Here is a 20,416-nt window from a genome sequence, read left to right as displayed (position 1 = left end):
ACACACGTCAAACTTATAACACCCCTCTTTTTGGGTCGGGGGTTAATAAAAGAGAGGTTAATCTCCGCTACTTGCCTTTTATATAAAACTGTGCTTTAAAAAAATTATTAAAATTTTTAAATTTAGGAGGCGTGTAAGCTTGCCTTTACTTAGAATTTATCTTCTACCTTATTGCTTGTACTACTTGTTTGCGCTTACCCACACTTATGCGGAAAAATAACAAAAGAAAATTTTACTCAAAGTAGGTATGCCGTCGGCGCCCGACTCCTATTGAATATTCAAGTTAATGCATTAAGCAGGGTTAGTGCCTGAACTCTGGAGCTGCTAATAAATCAGATTTCAAAAAAAGATTATATAATTATATGAAACAAGGAGCACGTAAGCGCAGTATATTATAGAAATTTTATCTCTCCTCTTCAGATATATGAAAAGTTTTCTGTTAATTAATTTATTACATTATTACATTTTCTATACTCTCTACAGCTTTTTACTATCATGATCAGGGGCGGACCAACAAATTCCTGAAAGGCCGGCAATGCATCAGACACGACGGACGGACGGACGGACGGACGGACAGACAGACAGACAGATAACAAAGTGATCCTATAAGGGTTCCGCTTTTCTCTTTAGAGGTACGGAACCTTAAAAATGACCCCTGATGGGGGCTTTCGTGGGATTATGGTAGGATCCATATCTGTGGATTCATACCACACATACCAACGCGTTGGATCAAGTGGAAGTCAAGTTGGATTTTATCAAGAGATGTACTAATTAATAACCGGGACCAGCGGCTTATTGTACTCGCCTAGGAACGAAGGAAAGGTAAATTCAAAATTCGGACTCAATAGGTCATCCATCCAATCACCGACTAGAGGCAACACTACTTTTCTAGCACAATCGTCTGATATGCATGTACATTGTACAATCAGACCACATAACACCCTGCGTTACTTATTTAAGTCTCGCTCTACAATTAGGTTAAGTTTTTTGTAAAAATCGCAAAAACGAGCTTATTATTAGAAATTATAATACAAGGTTGCTCTCACGGCCTTGTGACAAATAGTTTTAGGCTGCCTTTCCACCAGAGAAGAGGCGATGGAACTAAGCGATGAGCTAAGTTAAAGTTAGCTACGAACTATGTGCCTATTTTCACCAAAGGTGTAGCGGGGTGGGTAAAACGTGCTATGAAGCTGCTCTTTGTGCTAGGTAGCTGAGAGAGAAATTGGATACCCTTGGATATTGACTACGCCCATACTACCTACCCATAGCTACACCACTCGCGCATCCCTTTAGCTCGCATACTTAGCTCGCACTTCAAGTAGTATGTGCAATAAACGGTAAAAACTTAGCTTCGCTGAACTTCTTCCTGCAAGAGCTAAACTAAGCTATGCTATAAAAAACAAGCGATCCTATTGGTTGGCTTGATACAATCCCGTAGCTCAACGTAACACGTCTTTGATGAGAAACCGGCCTTATTGTGTTCAGTTTTAAAACTTGTACGTAAAGGGTGACTCGGTGAATCAGGTACCCACTTACCCAGTAGGTATAATTACAGAAACATGAGTTGTCATTTTAATATCATTAAAATAATGACAGTGCATTACAACCATGAAAAGCTCGATGAAAAATAAAACTAGGTCAAACTTACATGAAATTATGTTATTATCGCTATGGATTTTTTTTTAGGGTAATTGGTCTACTCCAAACTAAAACACAAAAAATTTCGCGAGTGGGTAATTTTTATTCCTAAAAATTAAGTAGAAAAATGACATTTTTTTTTTAATATATTTATATCAAGATAAGGTAACATTTAGTAAACTCCGGTGCAAAGCCTATAAAATTATTCAGAGCCCAAGTGCATCGTGAAAAGGTTTCTTCCTTGATGTCTAAAATGAAAAATGAAATGAAAAAATCTTTATTTCTTAGTGAAGTACTTATAGAGATGCAAGATGGACTACCTATAAAGAAAAATCTGCAAATTCTAAATAATCCAACAAATCGAACTGATTATGATGACAAATATATACTTACTCGAAGTATAATATAATTGTGCACGAACATTTACAATTTACATTAACATTGTAAATCGAATCTTTGATAAGAGCAACCGCCGAGTTTCTTTGCAATGGTATGGTTACAAAAATACTTGTTGATTAAAAAATCTTCCAGATATTTCTAAAAAAATTCAGTAATTTTTTTAAAGTTTTCTGAAGACTAAAATGGCTGCCCATAATAACACCGCTTTTGTAACGTAAGAGTGCATCCGGAAGATCATATGCGGTAGATGAACTGACTGGAACTGTGCCAAGCAGTAAATTTAGCGGCGCGAGCTACTAGGCGTTGTTAGCGTGGTGGTTAGATGCATACATTTTTAAGTGAATCGGTCGTTATGAAAAGACCGCGAGACTTTATTTTCACTTCTCTCTGACAAAGAGAATAGAGCAATATTTCTTACTTTAGTAATCACACTAATATTATAAAGGCGAAAGTTTGTATGTGTGTGTGTGTGTGTGTGTATGTGTGTATGTTTGTTACTCCTTCACGCAAAAACTACTGGATGGATTTGGCTCAAATTCGGAATGGAGATAGATAATATCCTGGATTAGCACATAGGCTACTTTTTATCCCGGAAAACCAAAGAGTTCCCACGGGATTTCGAAAAACCTAAATCCACGCGGACGAAGTCGCGGGCGTCAGCTAGTATCTTATATTTTTATAATACCTACTTCTTAATTTAGTAACTATCTATATATAGTAGTATATAGTATAGACAGACATAGGTTACTTATGTCCCGGAAAAATCAGAGTTGCCACGGGATTCAAAAAAAAAACCAGCCAAGTGCGACTCAAACTCGCGCACTGAGGGTTCCGTACTCGGGTATTTTTTCCAATATTTTGCACGATAAATCAAAAACTAATATACCTACATAAAAATAAATAAAAATCTGTTTTAGGATGTACAGGTAAAGCCCTTTCATATGATACCCCACTTGGTATAGTTATCTTATTTTGAAAATTGAAACACATTTTAATTTTTTTTACTTTTATTTCAGATTTATTCCTGTACTTGTGCTATAAGATCTACCTACCTACCTTTCATGATTCTAGGTCAACGGGAAGTACCTAATAGGTTTCTTGACAGACACGACAGACAGACAGACAGACAGATAGACAGACAACAAAGTGATCCTATAAGGGTTCCGTTTTCCTTTTCAGGTACGGAACCCTAAAAACCCTTTAATCTATGCGCATGAAGTCGCGGGCATCTTCCAGTGAGTACATAAACACTAAGCTAGATGAGTCATAACAACATTATGTAGCGACCTACGCAAAAGTAAATACGTTGCTTTATTAATTAACCCACGTTGCCCACGCGGATGAAGTTGTGTTCATCACCTATACCTAGTGAGTACATAAAAACTAGATGAGTCATTAACGTTATGTAGCAACCTATACAAAGGTAAATACGTTGCTTTATTAATTAAACATACGATCTAAATAATTCAAATGCCAAGCAATAAGCTAAAATAAACTCAACCTACTTGACGACATGTTGAAACAAAACAAGATGTCAAAATGCCTTTACATCGGTCACATGTGCCTAAGGAATAAAGCACACGCAATACTTTTAGAGTCAGCGACCAGCAACTTTGGAACTGAAACTCGACCACTGAATAAGCAACGAAGTCGATTTTGTCGACATTGCATCGCATTTTTGACTTTTGAGATATGTTTTGACCATGATATCAAAACAATAGATGGCCGAGGTTGGGAGGATGCGATTGGGGTTCAAAATATTTGAGGGCAAAATGTTTGGTAGCTGCATAGCGTCTGATATTAATGATCAAATTCTTAAAAGTTCTAGCTTCTAGTATTTACAGGTAGCCTTTAACTGCGATCTAATCTAATGGCAAATGACAATACAGATCAAAATGGAAGCGACCTCACCTGAAAGGTGTACAGCTGCCAAAACTCCTATAATTTCTTTCCACGTGGCATCATCTAAGCGTTAAATTGCGTGATATATTAGATATCTAGCCACGTCTAACTGTGGAAGTCAGTCACCAGACAAGATCTAGGCTAATTTACTTAATCAAGACCGCAGCAATCACAAAGTTAAAGCTTCCAAAAATCAAATCGCCGATTGTAGACTTTAAAGTATCGTCTCTGCTTTAGTCTACGTCGAAAGTAGGGCATTGTACACACGAGCGAAGTCTATTTTCACGAGTGGCCCCCACTGGGACACTTGATGTACACGCATGCCGTAGCACGCAACAGGTGCACTATATTTAATAGTGGTGAATGTATACGTGATATTATGGCCTCATTACCCGAGGAAAAATAGCTTTATCGCTCTATGTGTTGTATAAAAAAAGTCGTTAGATTGCGTTAATCCATAACAAGCAAGGAATCTGCTAAACCTGAAGGAAAAGCCAGCTATACGTACTACTACCACGCAACACCACACAAAGATTAATCCACCAAAACACATTCTAGTGTGTTTTAGGGGATTTGCCTGTTTCAGCGGTTTATATCAAAATCATATTAACCTTGTGGTTCCCTGTACATTCTATATGTGCGTTTGTGTGGCGGTGTTTTTTTTTTTTTTAAATTTATTGACTAGCGCTTGGCTGCAATCAGAACTGCTAGCAAGTGATGATCCAGCCAGAGGGAGCGCAGTTGCCTAGAAGTTGCCTATTCAGTATACACTGTTGACTTGAAGGTACCCATATTAAAAGAGGAAGAGAAAACTAACTGATGCCGGAAGGGCATTCCATATCCTAGCGGTTTGGGTTAGAAACGAGGAAGCAAATCGCTTCGTACGTGTCCGAGGAAAAATGTGTATGCAAGTACATACAAGTTTATATTTCCTCAAATTTTCTTATTGTCTCATTTCATTTTTGATTTGGATAAAATAGGTGCCGTTGAATTCGTCTTAGATTTCGGAGTTATGAGCTGTATTTATCACGTTTGATAAATCCAACATAACGGAGATAATAACAGCTCATAATACACAAAAGCTTTGCATGAACATTGTATGCTTGATCATGCAAACTTGATCATGTGGGCATGTTATTAATATTCATGACTAGATGATGCCCGCGACTTCGTCCGCGTGTATTTGGGTGTACAAAAATCTCGTGGGAACTCTTTGATTTTCCGAGATTAAAAGTTGACTATGCCGTCCCTGGGATGCAAACTAACTCTGTACCAAATTTCATCAAAAACGGTTTAACTTTTGTGCCGTGAAAAGCTAGCAGACACACAGACAGACATACTTTCGCATTCATAATATTAGTACTTATGGATAGTATATGGATAAGAATTGTTGTTCTCATTCGTTCACTCTTCATCATCACCATTATTATCAACCAAAAGACGTCCATTGCTGGACATAGGTTTCTTATAGAGACTTCAACAGGCCAAACTTCAACGCCACCTGAATCCAGTGGCTTCCTGCGATTCGTTTGATGTCGCTTTGCCCACCTAGTGAAAGACTTCCAACGATGCGTTCGCCAGTGTGAAATTGCCATTCTAGCACACAGAAGGTAGTGAGAAACCATTGTACTATTTTCCCACGAGAGTTATGACAAGTATGAGTACATTGGACCGATTGGACTACACTCTTACATCAATGGGACCAAATATTAAGATCAACGAAATGACGATCAAACCTCAAGCCATCATGCAAATTGGACGATATAATAATTGAAGGGTGTATGTGAGAACTCCTGACCGTCGGCTGTGGATTCGATACCTTGAGTAAACTTTCTGAAATGATTAATGTGTGAACGCGAAATACGTTTTCATATTATCTCGAGCAGATCTCGAGTTAAATGGAACGTAAAATGAAAGGCTGCGAAGCAAACGGAACGGAGCTGAACTCTGAAATTTTGATGAGGACTTCAGTAGTGTTAATAAGTACTTTCCTCGAAAGTGAAAAGTGCAGGATTGGATTTTTAGTTCGCTCATAACACAACTGACGATTTTAATGGAAAGCTGGAAAACCACAGACAGTGGATATTAGTTCCTAGAACGTATTTACCTACAAAATTCACTGAATTTTCCCGGCGGTGTTTCAACTAGATTGCAACATGGGGTTATTCAAGAGGCGGACTAACAAATTCCTGAAAGGCAGGCAACGCATCGGCGGTTCCTCTAGTGCTGCAAATGTTCATGGGCGGCGATGATCATCAGGTGACCCGCCTGTTCGTTTCCTCGTTATTTTTACTAAAAAAAAAACGGCCAAGTGCGGCCAAGACTCACGCACCGAGGGTTCCGTATTTTTTCCGACATTTTGGACGATAAATCAAAAACTGAATAAAAATAAATAAAAATCTTTTTTTGAATGTACATGTAAAGCCCTTTGTACTCGGTATAGTTTTCTTACCTTGAAAACTGAAAATATTAACGTTTATTCATGAACACATTTTAATTTTTTTTTATGATGTAACCACAAATTCAGAATTTTCGGATTATTTCCTTTACTTTATAAGACCTACGAAGTAATCCTATAAGGGTGCCCATTTTTCGTTTTGAGTTGACTGTAGAGAGCCAAACTACGTTTGCTTGGAGCGCACTACGAATAAGCCCCTCTTAAGTAAGGACTCACGTGGTCTCATTTCAAGATCGTTGAGCAACAGACATGGAAAACGGCCACGTGCTTCGTGCAACGTGCACTATTCATGTGTCAGATACACAGTTCGACTATTGTAATACGCGACAGGTTGAGATGGCAATCGGAGTGGGAACGTCCCGCACAGCCCCCGCGCTAACCTGGTGCGGAATGCGGAACGGATATGCGGGGCGTCCTCCCGCCTCATACCCCGATTGCCATCTCGACCTGTCGCGTAGTATAGCTCCTAGTACACTGTGATACTTTTAAAATCTTGATAAAAAAATGAGCGTCGGTACTTTTCTCGCACACGAAGGGTTACGTACCACCATACAGGAAATATTTTTAAACTTTTTTTTTTGTGATATAACCATAAATTTATGGTTTTCGGATTTTTCCCTTTACTTGTGCAGCACCTACCTGCCAAATAATATACCAAATATTTTCCATTTTTTTTTTCAACTACAAGTTAGCCCTTGACTGCAATCTCACCTGGTGGTAAGTGGTGATGCAATCTAAGATGGAAGCGGACTAACCTGGAAGGGGTATGGCAGTTTTCATGATTCTTTGTCAACAAGGGATACCTACTCTTTAGGTTTTGATTCCCTTGATGGATCTTGGCAGACACGACAGACAGACACAAAACGAAGTGATCCCATTCCTTTTTTTCTCTAGAGATATGGAACCCTAAAAATAAGGCTCCTGAATTTATCGACAAAACATAAAATATCGCCTCACTAAACAAGTTCGCAGACCCTACTCAAACACCACAAAGGGTGACGTGACGCGTAGTATCCAAATTCAATAGCGGTGAATTTGTAAACAATCGCATAAAGCGAGGAATACGTTATGAAATCAACCCTGAAATACGCCTGAACATATAAATAACTTGCTTGAGCCCGCGACTTCGTCCGTGTGAGCTACACAAGTTTCGAACCCCTATTTTTAACCCCCGACCCAAAAAAAAGGTTTTATAAGTTTGACGTGTAGTATCTGTGTATCTATCTGTGGCATCGTAGCTCCTAAATTAATGAACCGATTTTAATTTTGTTTTTTTTTGTTTGAAAAGTGGCTTGATCGAGAGTGTTCTTATCCAAGAAAATCGGTTCAGGCGTTTGAAAGTTATTAGCTCTTTTCTAGTTAGTGTAACCTTCACTTGTCGGGGGTGTTATAAATTTTTAATTTACACTTGTTATCTTTTGTTGAACTTTCGAAAAATTCTTTCTTAGCGGATGTCTGCGACATAATAGCCATCTGCATGCCTTTCAGCCCCATCCGGCTAATAGGTTCAGCTGTGCCTTAATAGATCAGCCAGTCAGTCAGTCAGTGAGTCACCAGTCACTAGTAACGCGTTGTGTGTGATTCAGACTTTAAACCCGGATCGATAACCGCTGACACCTGCATAAAATATTCAATAAGGCGTACAAACTTTTTTACATGTTTAGGGTACCTACGAAATTTTGTATTTGTTGTTTTAGATTGAAAAATATTATACAAAGAATGGAGTCGACCAATTTTCTAGCTGATACAATTTTCTTTATATATAAACACTTTTTTTTTATACAGCAATGCAAGCCGTGAGAACTCTTTGTCTCCCAGGATAAAAAAATAGCCTATGTCCTTTCCCGGGGTGTAAGCTATTATATTAGCTCTGTACCAAATTTCATCAAAATCGGTGAAACTGTTGAGCCGTGAAAAGCTAACAGACAGACAGATAGACGGATACTCTTTTGCATTTATAATATTAGTATGGATTGTTTATATAGTTGAATTTTATCCTAAATTGTAAATACATACTTTGTAAAATTCCATAGAAAAAGTTGCTTGGATGATACATGCGAAGTATTTTCCTATTTGTTTCTGGACTGGAAACATGTTACATGTAACTTGTAATTTTATTTGGCAATACTTCCGACTCACGGGGATTCTAATCCAATTACAAAGAGATTCACTAATTCTAATTGGAATATGTAGGTCTACATTTCCTGAGACACAAAAGATTTAGTTGTCCTATTGTCCTCGTTTATAAAGGGAACTGAATGTCAGGATAAGAGATTATTCCATTTGTTTCGAAATAAAGAACATAATCTGATTAGGTCTTAATGTTTTACTCGATTAAATCTGTTCAAGGCTATGATACACTGGTGCCTAGAGGTCTATTTACATACTATGCACCTATTTTCTAAAATTTTCTAAAAAATTGGAGTGTCTGCTTTTTGATCCAAAGTAATACTGATGTTATAAATGCGACAGTGTGTCTGTCTGCTTGTCCGTCTATTACCTTTTCATGGATATCAATTTTGGTGAAATTTGAAACAGAGATAGCTTGAATCCTGGAGACGAACCTAGGATACTTTTTATCCCGAAAAAATAGAGCTCTCACGGGATTTTTAAAATTCTGAATCTATGTGATCGAAATCAAAAATAAAATATGAAAAAGCAAGGCATAAAAGCTCATATTTCAAACAAAAACAAAGCAAACATTAAAATGAAAAGCCCACAAAATCACCTGCTAATAAACAATTTAACACATCGTTTACACTGCTAATACAAATTACTGAACGATGCATTTGACCGGAATTTCAGAACACCCGCGTCAATTAAAAATGTATGCCTGTAGGCTTAGTAAAAGATTTTACATCTCACGAACGTTGGTAGAATTCGAGCATCGAAACATTTCAGCGTTAAAGTAAAATAGACCTTAACGTATTTGTTTTAAAGGTTAAATTTATCTATGTATTATCAGCGCTCCAAACGGAAAAGTTAAAACAAAAAGTTTAATGTTTTTATTGCAAGATAGACATGAACTTGGTGACAATCATCCCACTATAATATTATGTCTTTAGGTCAATTTTACTCTGACGTAATTGTGATTCCACTCGCGAATTCTTTCAACGTTGGTGAGATGTAAAGGAAGGAAATCTCATACTAAGCCCCATTCTGAAATGTTCGCGATGCGGCACTAAATTTCCATTCTGGCTTAGTTCCAGATAGTTCATCCACCGCGCATAATCTTCCGGATGCACTCGTGATGTAAAACGAGAGTCGTCTTTGCTCTCATGTTCTCATCTTTTATTTTACTAATGGCTGCTTTGTATTCACAAAAATGCCTAAAATACCGCGGTTTTGAGTATTTAGGTTTGCGGTATTTTTATCTAAAACAAACTCACACACACACTCGCACGCAACAAGCAAAAATATTACATTTAAACAACTAGCTAATGCCTGCGACTTCGTCCGCGATTTTGTTTTTGTAGTCCACTCCACAAAAGATGTCCCTATTTTACCTCTTTAGGGGTTGAATTTTCAAAAATTCTTTCTTAGTGACCTACATGCCAAACAGCCTGATCCGTCCAGTAGTTTGAGCTGTGCGTTGATAGATCAGTCAGTCATGCAGTCAGTCAGTCAGCTTTTTCTTTTATTTAATTAGATTAAAAAAATGCAACCAAAAAGCTGCTCTACATATAATTATCTCATGTATATTCTATAAATCAGACCGAGTCACTAGTTTTTAAGAGAAACAAGTGTAAATTAAAATTTATAACACCCCCGACAAGAAAAGGTTACAGTAACTAGAAAAGAGCTGATAACTTGCAAACGGCTGAACCGATTTTCTTGGATTATACCTAAGAACACTCCCAATCAAGCCACCTTTCAAACAAAAAAGACTTAATTAAAATCGGTTCATTAGTTTAGTAGCTACGATGCCACAGACAGATACACACGTCAAACTTATAACACCCCTCCTTTTGGGTCGGGGGTTAAAAGGCAGTTATTTTAAGATCACAGCAAAATCTTCAAAATCAAAGCAAACATAATATCAGTCCCATTTATTTGTGTAGGAAGACAATATAAAAATGAGTACACAGTGTCTCCAGAGTGCTATGACCGACATCTAAAATTGGCCTCGACATTAACGAGCTGTCTCGGCTCTGAGAGGAACACGAATCCTCGCCACATTTCCTCCGGTTTTACACGTCACTGCAAAACGTGAATTTTATGTTTTGAACCCCCGACCCAAAAAGAGGGGTGTTATATGTTTGACCTGTGTATCTACGTATCTGTGTATCTGTCTGTGGCACTATAGGGCCTAAACTAATGAACCGATTTTAATTAAATATTTTTGTTTGAAAGGTGGCTTGATCGAGAGTGTTTTTAGCTATAATCCAAGAAAATCGGTTCAGTCGTTTGAAAGCTATCAGCTCTTTTCTAGTTACTGTAACCTTCACTTGTCGGGGGTGTTATGAATATTTAATTTCCACTTGTCATATTGTATTTTCATGGTCTTTTTATGGCTCCGTAGTGAAACAATGATTTTTTATAGTTTTATCCAGTCCGTATATCTGTGTGTCACAGCCATTGTAAGAATCGCAATTCTTTAGATATAATAACTGACAATTCAATAAAATAAACTTAAATCTAAAAAAAACTACTAAATTTAAAACTTAAATAAATTAAATTAAAAACTATTCTGTAAGAAATAATAACCGTTCAAGTTTAAGCAAGTACGAGTAGCACTGCTACGGAACCCCACCTTACTTATCCGTGTCGTACTTGACCGTTTTCGACTATTACTCGCGCAGGTTTGCCCGCGAGAATAGGTATTACAAGAATAATATTATTTTTGTATGTTATGAGGCGGAGACATATTTTATGTAGCGCAATTCTGTGAGCAGAAATTCCGTTAGACTTATTCCTGTCCTTAGTTATTTTTAACCCCCGACCCATGCAAAAAGAGGGGTGTTATAAGTTTGTCGTGTGTATCTGTGTATCTGTCGTGGCATCGTAGCGCTTAAATAATTGAACCGATTTTAATTTAGTTTTTTTTGGTTCATTAATTTTCAAGCTGGGTTATTTATCTGTATTCAGACTTCTTGTATTCAAATTTTCATATTCTTTATTTCTCTCTGTATGTAAGTTGCTACTAAGTTTTATTGTTTAAATTTATCACTCTATTGGCATTATTAAAAGTAATGCTCCAAGTTTTTACTTTAGAGAACAGCCAGAGAATAGTTTTTGCAGGAGTTAATGATAATTATCACCTTTCATACGAATTACTCTAGTGAATAACTTTATCATTACATCCATACTAACATTATACCTACCTAAATACGAAAGTGTGTACGTCTGTTACCTTTTGACAAAATTTAATCTAGAGATAGCTTGCTTGAAAAGTTCCCACGGAGTCATTTACGCCAACGAAACCGCAAGCGTCATCTGGTTGCATAATTATAATTCAATGTATTACTCTTATGCATGGCGTAAGCTCGTAATAAGTTAACATACATAACTGATCTCAATTATGTACGCAGCTGAGATTCATATTTGCATCGATTAGGTAGTTAATCATATCAACTTGTCGCCCGAGCATAATTAGTGCTACTTATCTTTTTTGCGGCTTTGCTTTGTTCTGTCGCTTTGTCGATGAGAAAGCTGCGAGAATGCATTCAAATTTAAAATTAAAATTGATTTATTCAGTTAGGACATATAAATAGTGTCTCTTAACAGGGCTCTCTCCGTCACTTACTCCATACAATCGTAGCTCCAATTTCATTTGAATATTAAGCAACCAAAGTTCATGAAATTTCGCAGAGTTTCGCAAAACTTATTCTAGACACTAATATCTGTGCCTGTGGTGTTTTAGATTTTACTAAAAATATGTAATTTTAAAATTACAAGGGCTCAAAGATTTGTATGTGAATTTTTAAGACCGCGTAACTTTGAAACCGAATATTTTAACAGAAATCTGGAAAACCACAGGCATAGATATTAGTTTCTAGAATATGTCTGAAAAATTTCATGGACTTTGGTTGCTTAATATTCAAATGAAATTGGAACTACGTTTGTATGGAGCGAATGACGGAGAGACCCCTCTTAATGCTACGTCTGTGACTCTTACACTGGTCACTTCGATTTGAGGCCGAGCCGTGCGTGTGTTGAGTGGGAACGGTGTCGTGTAAATGAGCTATGACCTTTAGCAATAAATTTTACCGTTTCATTCGCAACTACATTCCTGTTTTTGTTTACGTTCCACAGTAAAATTCTTCAACCATAAATTTTTGCATGCAAATTCATGTTAACGAACGGACTAGTTAGATTTACTTTACAACTGAGTTAGGGCAGTTTCAGTTAATAGCGTAACTGATATTAAATTTTAATGAGACGTATTCAAATGTTGTAAACTTGTTATAAGGGGGGGGGGGGGGGGGGGGGAACAATATTTCGAGAATAAAATGTAGGCAAATGCCTACATTTACAATCCCTGACGACAGATTTAAGCATATTATGGAACTAGTAGCTGATGCCAGCAACTTCGTCCGGTTGGTTTTGAAAATCTCGTTGGAACTTTTTGATTTCCAAAAAAGTAGCCTACGTCACTCTCTGGTCTATGTCCATGTAAAAAATCACGATTTCAAAGCATTGATTTCATGCCACACTGCATACTATGTAAATATACGTAAGGTTTGTATAAAAGATGGGTTCTGTTCGTAAATCAACTATGATAACTCAAGCGGTTTATGTTGATGAGTAAAGCAGCTTTGTCTGTCCCCGGTACAATTTACAAAGCAGGTATTATGACGATCAAGTTTAGCGCGCATTGTGCTTTTAATACAAGTGTAAATTAAAAATTTATAACACCCCCGACGATCCAAAGTATTTGAGTTTTCCAAAACATCATTTTCAAATAAATAATTATGTATTTAGGCAACGTCCATCTTGACAGCTTGACATTTGTCTATTGACATAATATTATGAACCTAACGGTTATCTAACCTTCTTTTCTACAAGAAAACTAGAAAAGAGCTGATAACTCTTAAACGGCTGAACCAATTTTTTTAGATTATAGCTAAGAACACTCTCGATCAAGCCACCTTTCAAACAAAAAAAACTAAATTAAAATCGGTTCATTCGTTTAGGCGCTACGATGCCACAGACAGATACACAGATACACAGATACACAGATACACAGGTACACAGATACACAGATACACAGACACACAGATACACACGTCAAACTTATAACACCCCTCTTTTTGGGTCGGGGGTTAAAAATAAGAAAATCCAAGACAAGTTAAGGTTACACTAAATTTTAATTCTAATACTTAATATTAATTAAAAATTGTTTCTACCTATGTCCGTTATAGACTTTGAAACAATCTATCTGATGTGGCCCAAACCGGTTGCATTAGAAAGACAATAATGCGAAGATGGTTTTAGACCACTAAAAGAATGCATTGACATTCTTTTTTGCGTAGTAAATAGAACACGCCCTATTTTCAGATTACATTGTATTTTCAGTATATAGTTTAGCATTTTTGCAGCCTTAACGTAAGAACTTACGCTAAAATGCAATATAAAAGAACTAAAACTAGTAGTTTGAGGTCAGCTAGAAGCTAGAACCCCTGCTGCCTAAGCAAAAATATTTGTTTGACTTAAAAATTACTAAATATATGTACCTACTAAACATCTTGAATGAAACATAATGCATAATTAAAAGAAGGCAAAATCAAAGGATCTTATATCACCGCAAAATTTCGTAATGCGCGGTAGTCTTACAAATTTCCCGATCACGTGGTTTCGTTTATGTTTCGGTGGCATGCCAATCTCACCATCTACTGCTTTGTATACGACTCGCAAAACAAAAGCGAAAGGGAATACACGAATACACAACGAATACTCGAATACACGTAACGGCACGTTGGCGTATGTCGGCACAGCTGTGAAAATGACAAGCCTTGAACAGTTTTCAGGAAAATTACCCACGCTTTGCCACTGACTATTAAATATTTATTGGATTATACGTTTGCTGTTATGTGTCTGTGTTAGAACATGTCTGTGTTTGAAATGTATTAGAACATTTCAAAATGAGTTCTCGGTTAAAAATTCCAGAGAAAACATTTGCTGTAAAATAATAATTTATGTTCTGTCGCAGAAACGATAGGTATCATCTGTATAGGTACCGATAAAATTTATAATGGTTTTACTAGCCGATGCCCGCGACTTCGCCCGCGTGGATTTACGTTTTTCGAAATCCCGTGAGAACTCTTTGATTTTCCGGGACAAAAAGTAGCCTATGTGCTAATCCAGGATATTATCTATCTCCATTCATAATTTCAGCCAAATCCGTCCAGTAGTTTTTGCGTGAAGGAGTAACAAACATACACACACACACACACACACACATACACTATAATATGTGCTCCTACACTATTCATCAGATTGCAGTAAAATTTGACAGGTACAGTTGTTGGGACTTGCGAGAAAGTTAATCATCATACAATTAAATAAGTGACGTGAAAATCGTTCATACAAAGTGGACATTAGCTAATATTACATAAGTACAACTGAATACTCAAATGAAGAAGTAAAATTGTTTTTTATTTCGTTTCAAGACTATTATCTAGTAGTAAGTGATGACGCAGTCTAAGGTGGAAGCGGGCTAATTTGGAAGGGATACGGCAGTTTTATTAAACCCGTACTCAGTTTCGTACTCTAGTACGCAGTTTCTAGACGGCATCGTACCGAAACGCTAAATCGTCTAGCGTCTAACAACTTTGCAGATACCTCCCTATCAGCAGTTGTGCCAACACTACTAGCCAAAGCTAGAGCCTCCCACCAAAGCAAATCTAGAAAAATAAGCACTTACCCAGCGTGCGGAAGACAATAGGCCTGCTTCTATACTTGTGGCCGCCCCAAAGAGCGGCTACAGTGACTTGATACTGCGTATCTGCTTCTAACCCGCTAAGGATCACTGCGTCCGAGTTGCCAGCCACCTCCAGCACCACTCTGTAACTAACGTACCATGAGTCAATTTCGTTGTTTTCTACTAACAAGCTGGGGATAGAAGGGGAAAGAAGGTGGAAATCGAAACGATCAGAAAATATCCTGGCATTAACTTTTTGTAAATAAGAGCCATGATAGCCTCGTGGTTAAGACGTCCGCCTCCTTCTTGGGAGGTCGTAGGTTCGTTCCCGCACCTCAAACTGTTCGGGATTAAATGTGCGTTTAACGCAGTTAATGTCGCTTGCTTTAACGGCGAAGGAAAACATTGTGAGGAAATCTGCATGCCTGAGAGTTCTCCATAATGTTCTCAAAGGTGTGTGAAGTCTGCCAATCCACACTGGGCCAGCGTGGCGAACTATGACCTAAATCCTTCTCATTCTGATTTCTGAGAGGAGACCGTGTTCAGTAATGGCCCTGTGATAGGTTGATCATGATGATGATGAAATAAGAGCGAAACTACGCATGTTCGGAGTGCACTATGAAAAACTCAGTCCTCTTAAAATACAGTCAAATTAAAAGCCTTCTAGGGAGTTGAATAGCAAACAGAATAATAAAACTTTTTAATTTTATAAATTCACCCGTCTGAAAACATCCAGGCTTATCCCAGCGGCAGTCTCGACCCGTTCTATAATCCTCCCCTTTTGCGTTGAAAGCGAGCAAAGCAGTTCTTATTCAAAACGTTGCTCTCATAAAACGCCCGGTCATTTAAGAGACGCTAGTTGAATATTTCACGCTCACATCATAACTGGCCATTGTACTGGCATAGTTAAGCAATTATACAGTTGGACAATATATTCACCCGTCTGAAAACATCCAAGCTTATAAATCTCCCCTTTTGCGTTGAAAGCGAGCAAAGCAGTTCTTATTCGAAAACGTTGCTCTCACAAAACGGCCGGTCATTTAAGAGACGTTAGATGAATATTTCACGTTGACATCATGACTGGCCATTGTACTGGCAAAGCTTAGCGATTATACAGTTGGACTATCACTTTAATCGCAAGCCACTTCCACCGCATTGCTCTGCATAGCTTACCAATTAGCACAGTTCAGAAACATCGTGCCCGTTTGCTGTGTTTAAGCATAAAACACCCTTAAATTGCAACGATGCGTCATCGGGAACGCATCCAGTCTTAAAAGTTGTAAAACAAGGGAATGTATGAAGGTATTCATAATGCATCGGTAGAGTGGCTCCTATTCGTTCATCAAAGTGTGACAAGCTTCATAAAGTTGCCCTTATTGTCCGTGGTCCGGCTGTATGATGGCTAAACTGCGGCATTCGTTCAGAATTGTTTCTACTGCTGAATTCACGTGTAAGGATTGTTAGGTACAAATATTTGAGTCGGGAATTTCCAACGCGTTCTGCAAAATATATCGAATTCAACATGTCATAATAATATTCTGTCGGGTTTTGTTACTGATGTCGTTTATGTAACGTTCCTACTATGATGTACTGATGACCATGATAGGTTGATCCGCGTGGCTTAGGTTTTTTAAAAATTCCGTGGGACCTTTTGCAGTATCTACATACCTATAGTAAAGTAGCTAAGACTAAAGAAATGCATGTGCTTTCTAGTAGTAGGCACATATAACCTATGTAAAAAGCACTTGACATCTTGTTTTGTTTCAAAGTGTCGTCAAGTAAGTTAAGTTTATTTTAGCTAATTGCTTGGTATTACTATTTAGAGCGTTTGTTTACTTAATAAACCTACGTATTTACTTTTGTATAGGTTGCTACATAATGTTAATGACTCATCTAGTTTTTATGTACTCACTAGGTCTAGGTGATCCAACACCTTCATCCGCGTGGGCTTAGATTTTTTTAATCTTGTGGAAACTCCTAAATTCTCCGGTCTAAAAGTAGCCTATGTCTGTCCCAGGGATGAAAGCTATCTTCGTCAAGATAAGTTAAACAGATTGACCGTAAAAAGGTAGCAGATGGACAAACAGACATTCGCAATCATATCTAATATTAGTATTAATAGTAATAGATAGTAAATATTATTTACTTTTGAGGTGCTGCGACAGTTTGTGCTTACCTATCTATACACTATACATTGCGATTTTGGCAGCGTTGATATAAGTTGGTAACTGATTTGACTGACAAATCTTGGAGAGCACACTAAGCCAGCTGCCAGAGTTTTTATCACTAACATCTGGAGATTCTAAAGTTAATTAAAACCGACAGTCAAAATCGTATTCTCAGTCGATTCGTTTGATGAATGATTTTAGTTTTAAAACATTAAAAAAAAAAACATGTACTAAATACATAGATATCTTTGCTCACGTACCTAAGCTTATGTTAGTGTAAAAATAATTAATTATTTTCTTTCACGCAACACCTAGTAATCAATCACATTTATCGCACGATTCCTTAACATGAAGCCATGCAATTTATTAGTGTACAAGATTTAAGGTTAGTTCAGACACGGCTAAAACCGCGCGGATATAATTTACATTACTGTAAATCATATTTATCCACTGATGCCTGCGACTTCATTTCCGTGAATTTACCTTTTTCAAATCGTGTGGTAACTCTTTGATTTTTCGGGATAAATAGAAACCTATGTCACTCTCCAGGTTGTTAACTAATTCATGCAAAAAGTTACGTCAATCTGTTGCTTTTTTGTAATGTGACCGAAGGATAAAACATCAAATCATCAAATAAACACACTTTCGCACTTACCCGAGTGGTCAGTGTGAAACTATAAGAGGTCAAATTTGAACATGAGATGTATGACTAAGCATTGTACAAAAACAGATCTCAGCCGGAATTGTGTATTTAATCTTAGCTATGACCTGCGAAAACCGCAACTTCAGATTAGACTACTTGTTTTGTGTGGATCTACTATCTATCAAGTCAAACAGTTTGCATTCAAGCGTTTCCGATCGTCAGAACTAAGCCTTACACTGTAAATTGCTAAAGCGTGTGCCTGCAAGTAAGCCCACAAATGGATTGCATTGATATAGCAACCGATATCCAATAACTAAACCAGTAAAGTATTTAATCGCCAAACCTGCTCAGCAGTGTTCGATTGCTATGCAGAACCTAATTGTGCGTTCTCGATGTGGAATGAGTTGTATATTCCCTCGCTTTACTCCAGAAAATCCACACGTTTACCGAACTAAACACGGTACATTTTACCGTAATTCAAGTCGAAGAGCATGCATTCAAGTATTTCCGGCTGTCAGAACTAAGCTTTGCACTGTAATTTGCTAAAGCGTTTATTCAAGTAAGCCCACAAATAGACTGCATTGATTTATCAACTGGTATACAATGAATAATCGTGTTTATTCGCCGAACCCGCTTAGCATAATGATGTCAGCTATTATCGAGATTACAAGTTGACATGATAGCCCCATAAAATATTTTCCCTGCTTTTAGGCTGCAATTAAAACTTTTTTTTTAAATTCTGATACAAGTTAGCCCATGACTTCAATCTCACCTGGTGGTAAGTAATGTAAGATGGAAGCGGCCAAAACCTAGAAGGGGTATGGCAGCTTTCATTAAACCCATACTCGTTTGGTTTCTACATGGCCTCGTACCTGAACACTAAATTGCTTGGCGGAAAGTCTTTGCCGGTAGGGTGGTAACTAGCCACGGCCGAAGCCACCCACCAGATCAGACCAGAAATTTAGAAATTATTAAATTCCAAACCCCTGCCGGGAATCGAACCCGGGACCTCCCACTAATAAGACCACAGCACTCACTACTACACCAGGGAAGTCTTCAGGATACTATTTGTATTAATTGGTGAATTTATTAGATATCACTCTTGTTACTTGCATATTCAGTTGCATGATACAGGCATAACACAAAATGGATTTCTACGTCAGTTTACTACCCAGTTAAGAGGGGTCTCTCCGTCACTCGCTCCATACAAACGTAGTTCGTCTCTCATTTGAATACTAACCAATCATACTCAATGGAATTTTGTAGAAACATTCCGGGAACTAATATCTATGCCTGTGGTTTTCCAGATTTCCGTTAAAATATTCGGTTTCAAAGTTACACGGTCTTAAAAATTCACATACAAATCTTTGAGCCCCTGTAATTTTAAAACTACATATTTTTAGATAAATCTAAAACACCATAGGCACAGATATTAGTTTCTAGAATATGTCTGCAAAATTTCATGGACTTCGATTGCTCTAATATTCAAATGAAATTGGGACTACGATTGTATAGAGTAAGTGACGGAGAGAGCCCTGTTAAGAGACAATTTCATTAGACAGCTTCAAGTTTCAACGTGAATAACGTCACTTGCATCTGCTATGCATTAACATCTCCTGTACCCATTTACTACTAGGTATTACATGGTACATTTACATGCAGGCCAGCAACTTGATGTCATAACATAAAACTATGGTTACTGAATACTGTATTAACTTGCACATCTGTGCAAGATTCCACGTATCCATAACTGCACCAAAAACCCTTAGGTATAGTTTTGTCCAGCCCGTCTGTCCATCTGTCTGTCTGTATGTCAGAGCCTTTTAAAATTAAAATTTTAGGTTACCTCCTGAACATGAAAAGCGAGAGCCGAAAAATATAAGTGCATCCCTCGAGTGACACCTCGTTGAATAGGTATTTTAACAGGGCTCTCTCCGTCACTTGCTTCCACTCGTTTCATACAATCGTAGTTCCAATTTCATTTGAATATTAAGCAACCAAAGTCCATGAAATTTTGCAGACATATTTTAGAAACTAATATCTGTGTCTGTGGTGTTTTAGATTTTTCTAAAAATATGTAGTTTTAAAATTACAGGGGCTCAACGATTTGTATGTAAATTTTTAAGACCGCGTAACTTTGAAACCGAATATTTTATTTTAGTTTATTTTATTTAATAGGAAGCCAACGGTATACAAAGAAAAGTAATTATGACGACTTATATAAACTTAGGACTATCAATGTATACTCACTTACAGGCTAACTCAACATGCTTAATCTAAAACTTCTAAATAGTAAAACTTAACCTAAGACATTCCTTGCATAAAATCTATAATAATTAAATTAA

At 37.4% G+C, this 20,416-nt stretch overlaps 1 protein-coding gene across 4 annotated transcripts in view; it reads right to left on the bottom strand.

Annotated features, from left to right (window-relative positions):
• Positions 1–20,416, bottom strand: part of LOC123872255 (fibronectin type III domain-containing protein 5) — a 153,482-nt gene that overhangs the window by 36,786 nt on the left and 96,280 nt on the right. For 2 of the 4 annotated variants that reach the window (XM_045916422.1, XM_045916424.1), the window contains exon 4: positions 15,264–15,409. In XM_045916422.1, the coding sequence (XP_045772378.1) occupies positions 15,264–15,409 (146 nt within the window). The remainder of the gene's footprint in view (positions 1–15,263; positions 15,410–20,416) is intronic. The other 2 variants (XM_045916423.1, XM_045916425.1) reach the window with 1 other exon arrangement.

Source organism: Maniola jurtina, chromosome 15 (genome assembly GCF_905333055.1).
Source record: "Maniola jurtina chromosome 15, ilManJurt1.1, whole genome shotgun sequence".
Classification (NCBI taxonomy): domain Eukaryota; kingdom Metazoa; phylum Arthropoda; class Insecta; order Lepidoptera; family Nymphalidae; genus Maniola; species Maniola jurtina.
Note: the sequence above shows the minus strand (reverse complement) of the source record. Positions and strands in the feature narration are given on the sequence as shown.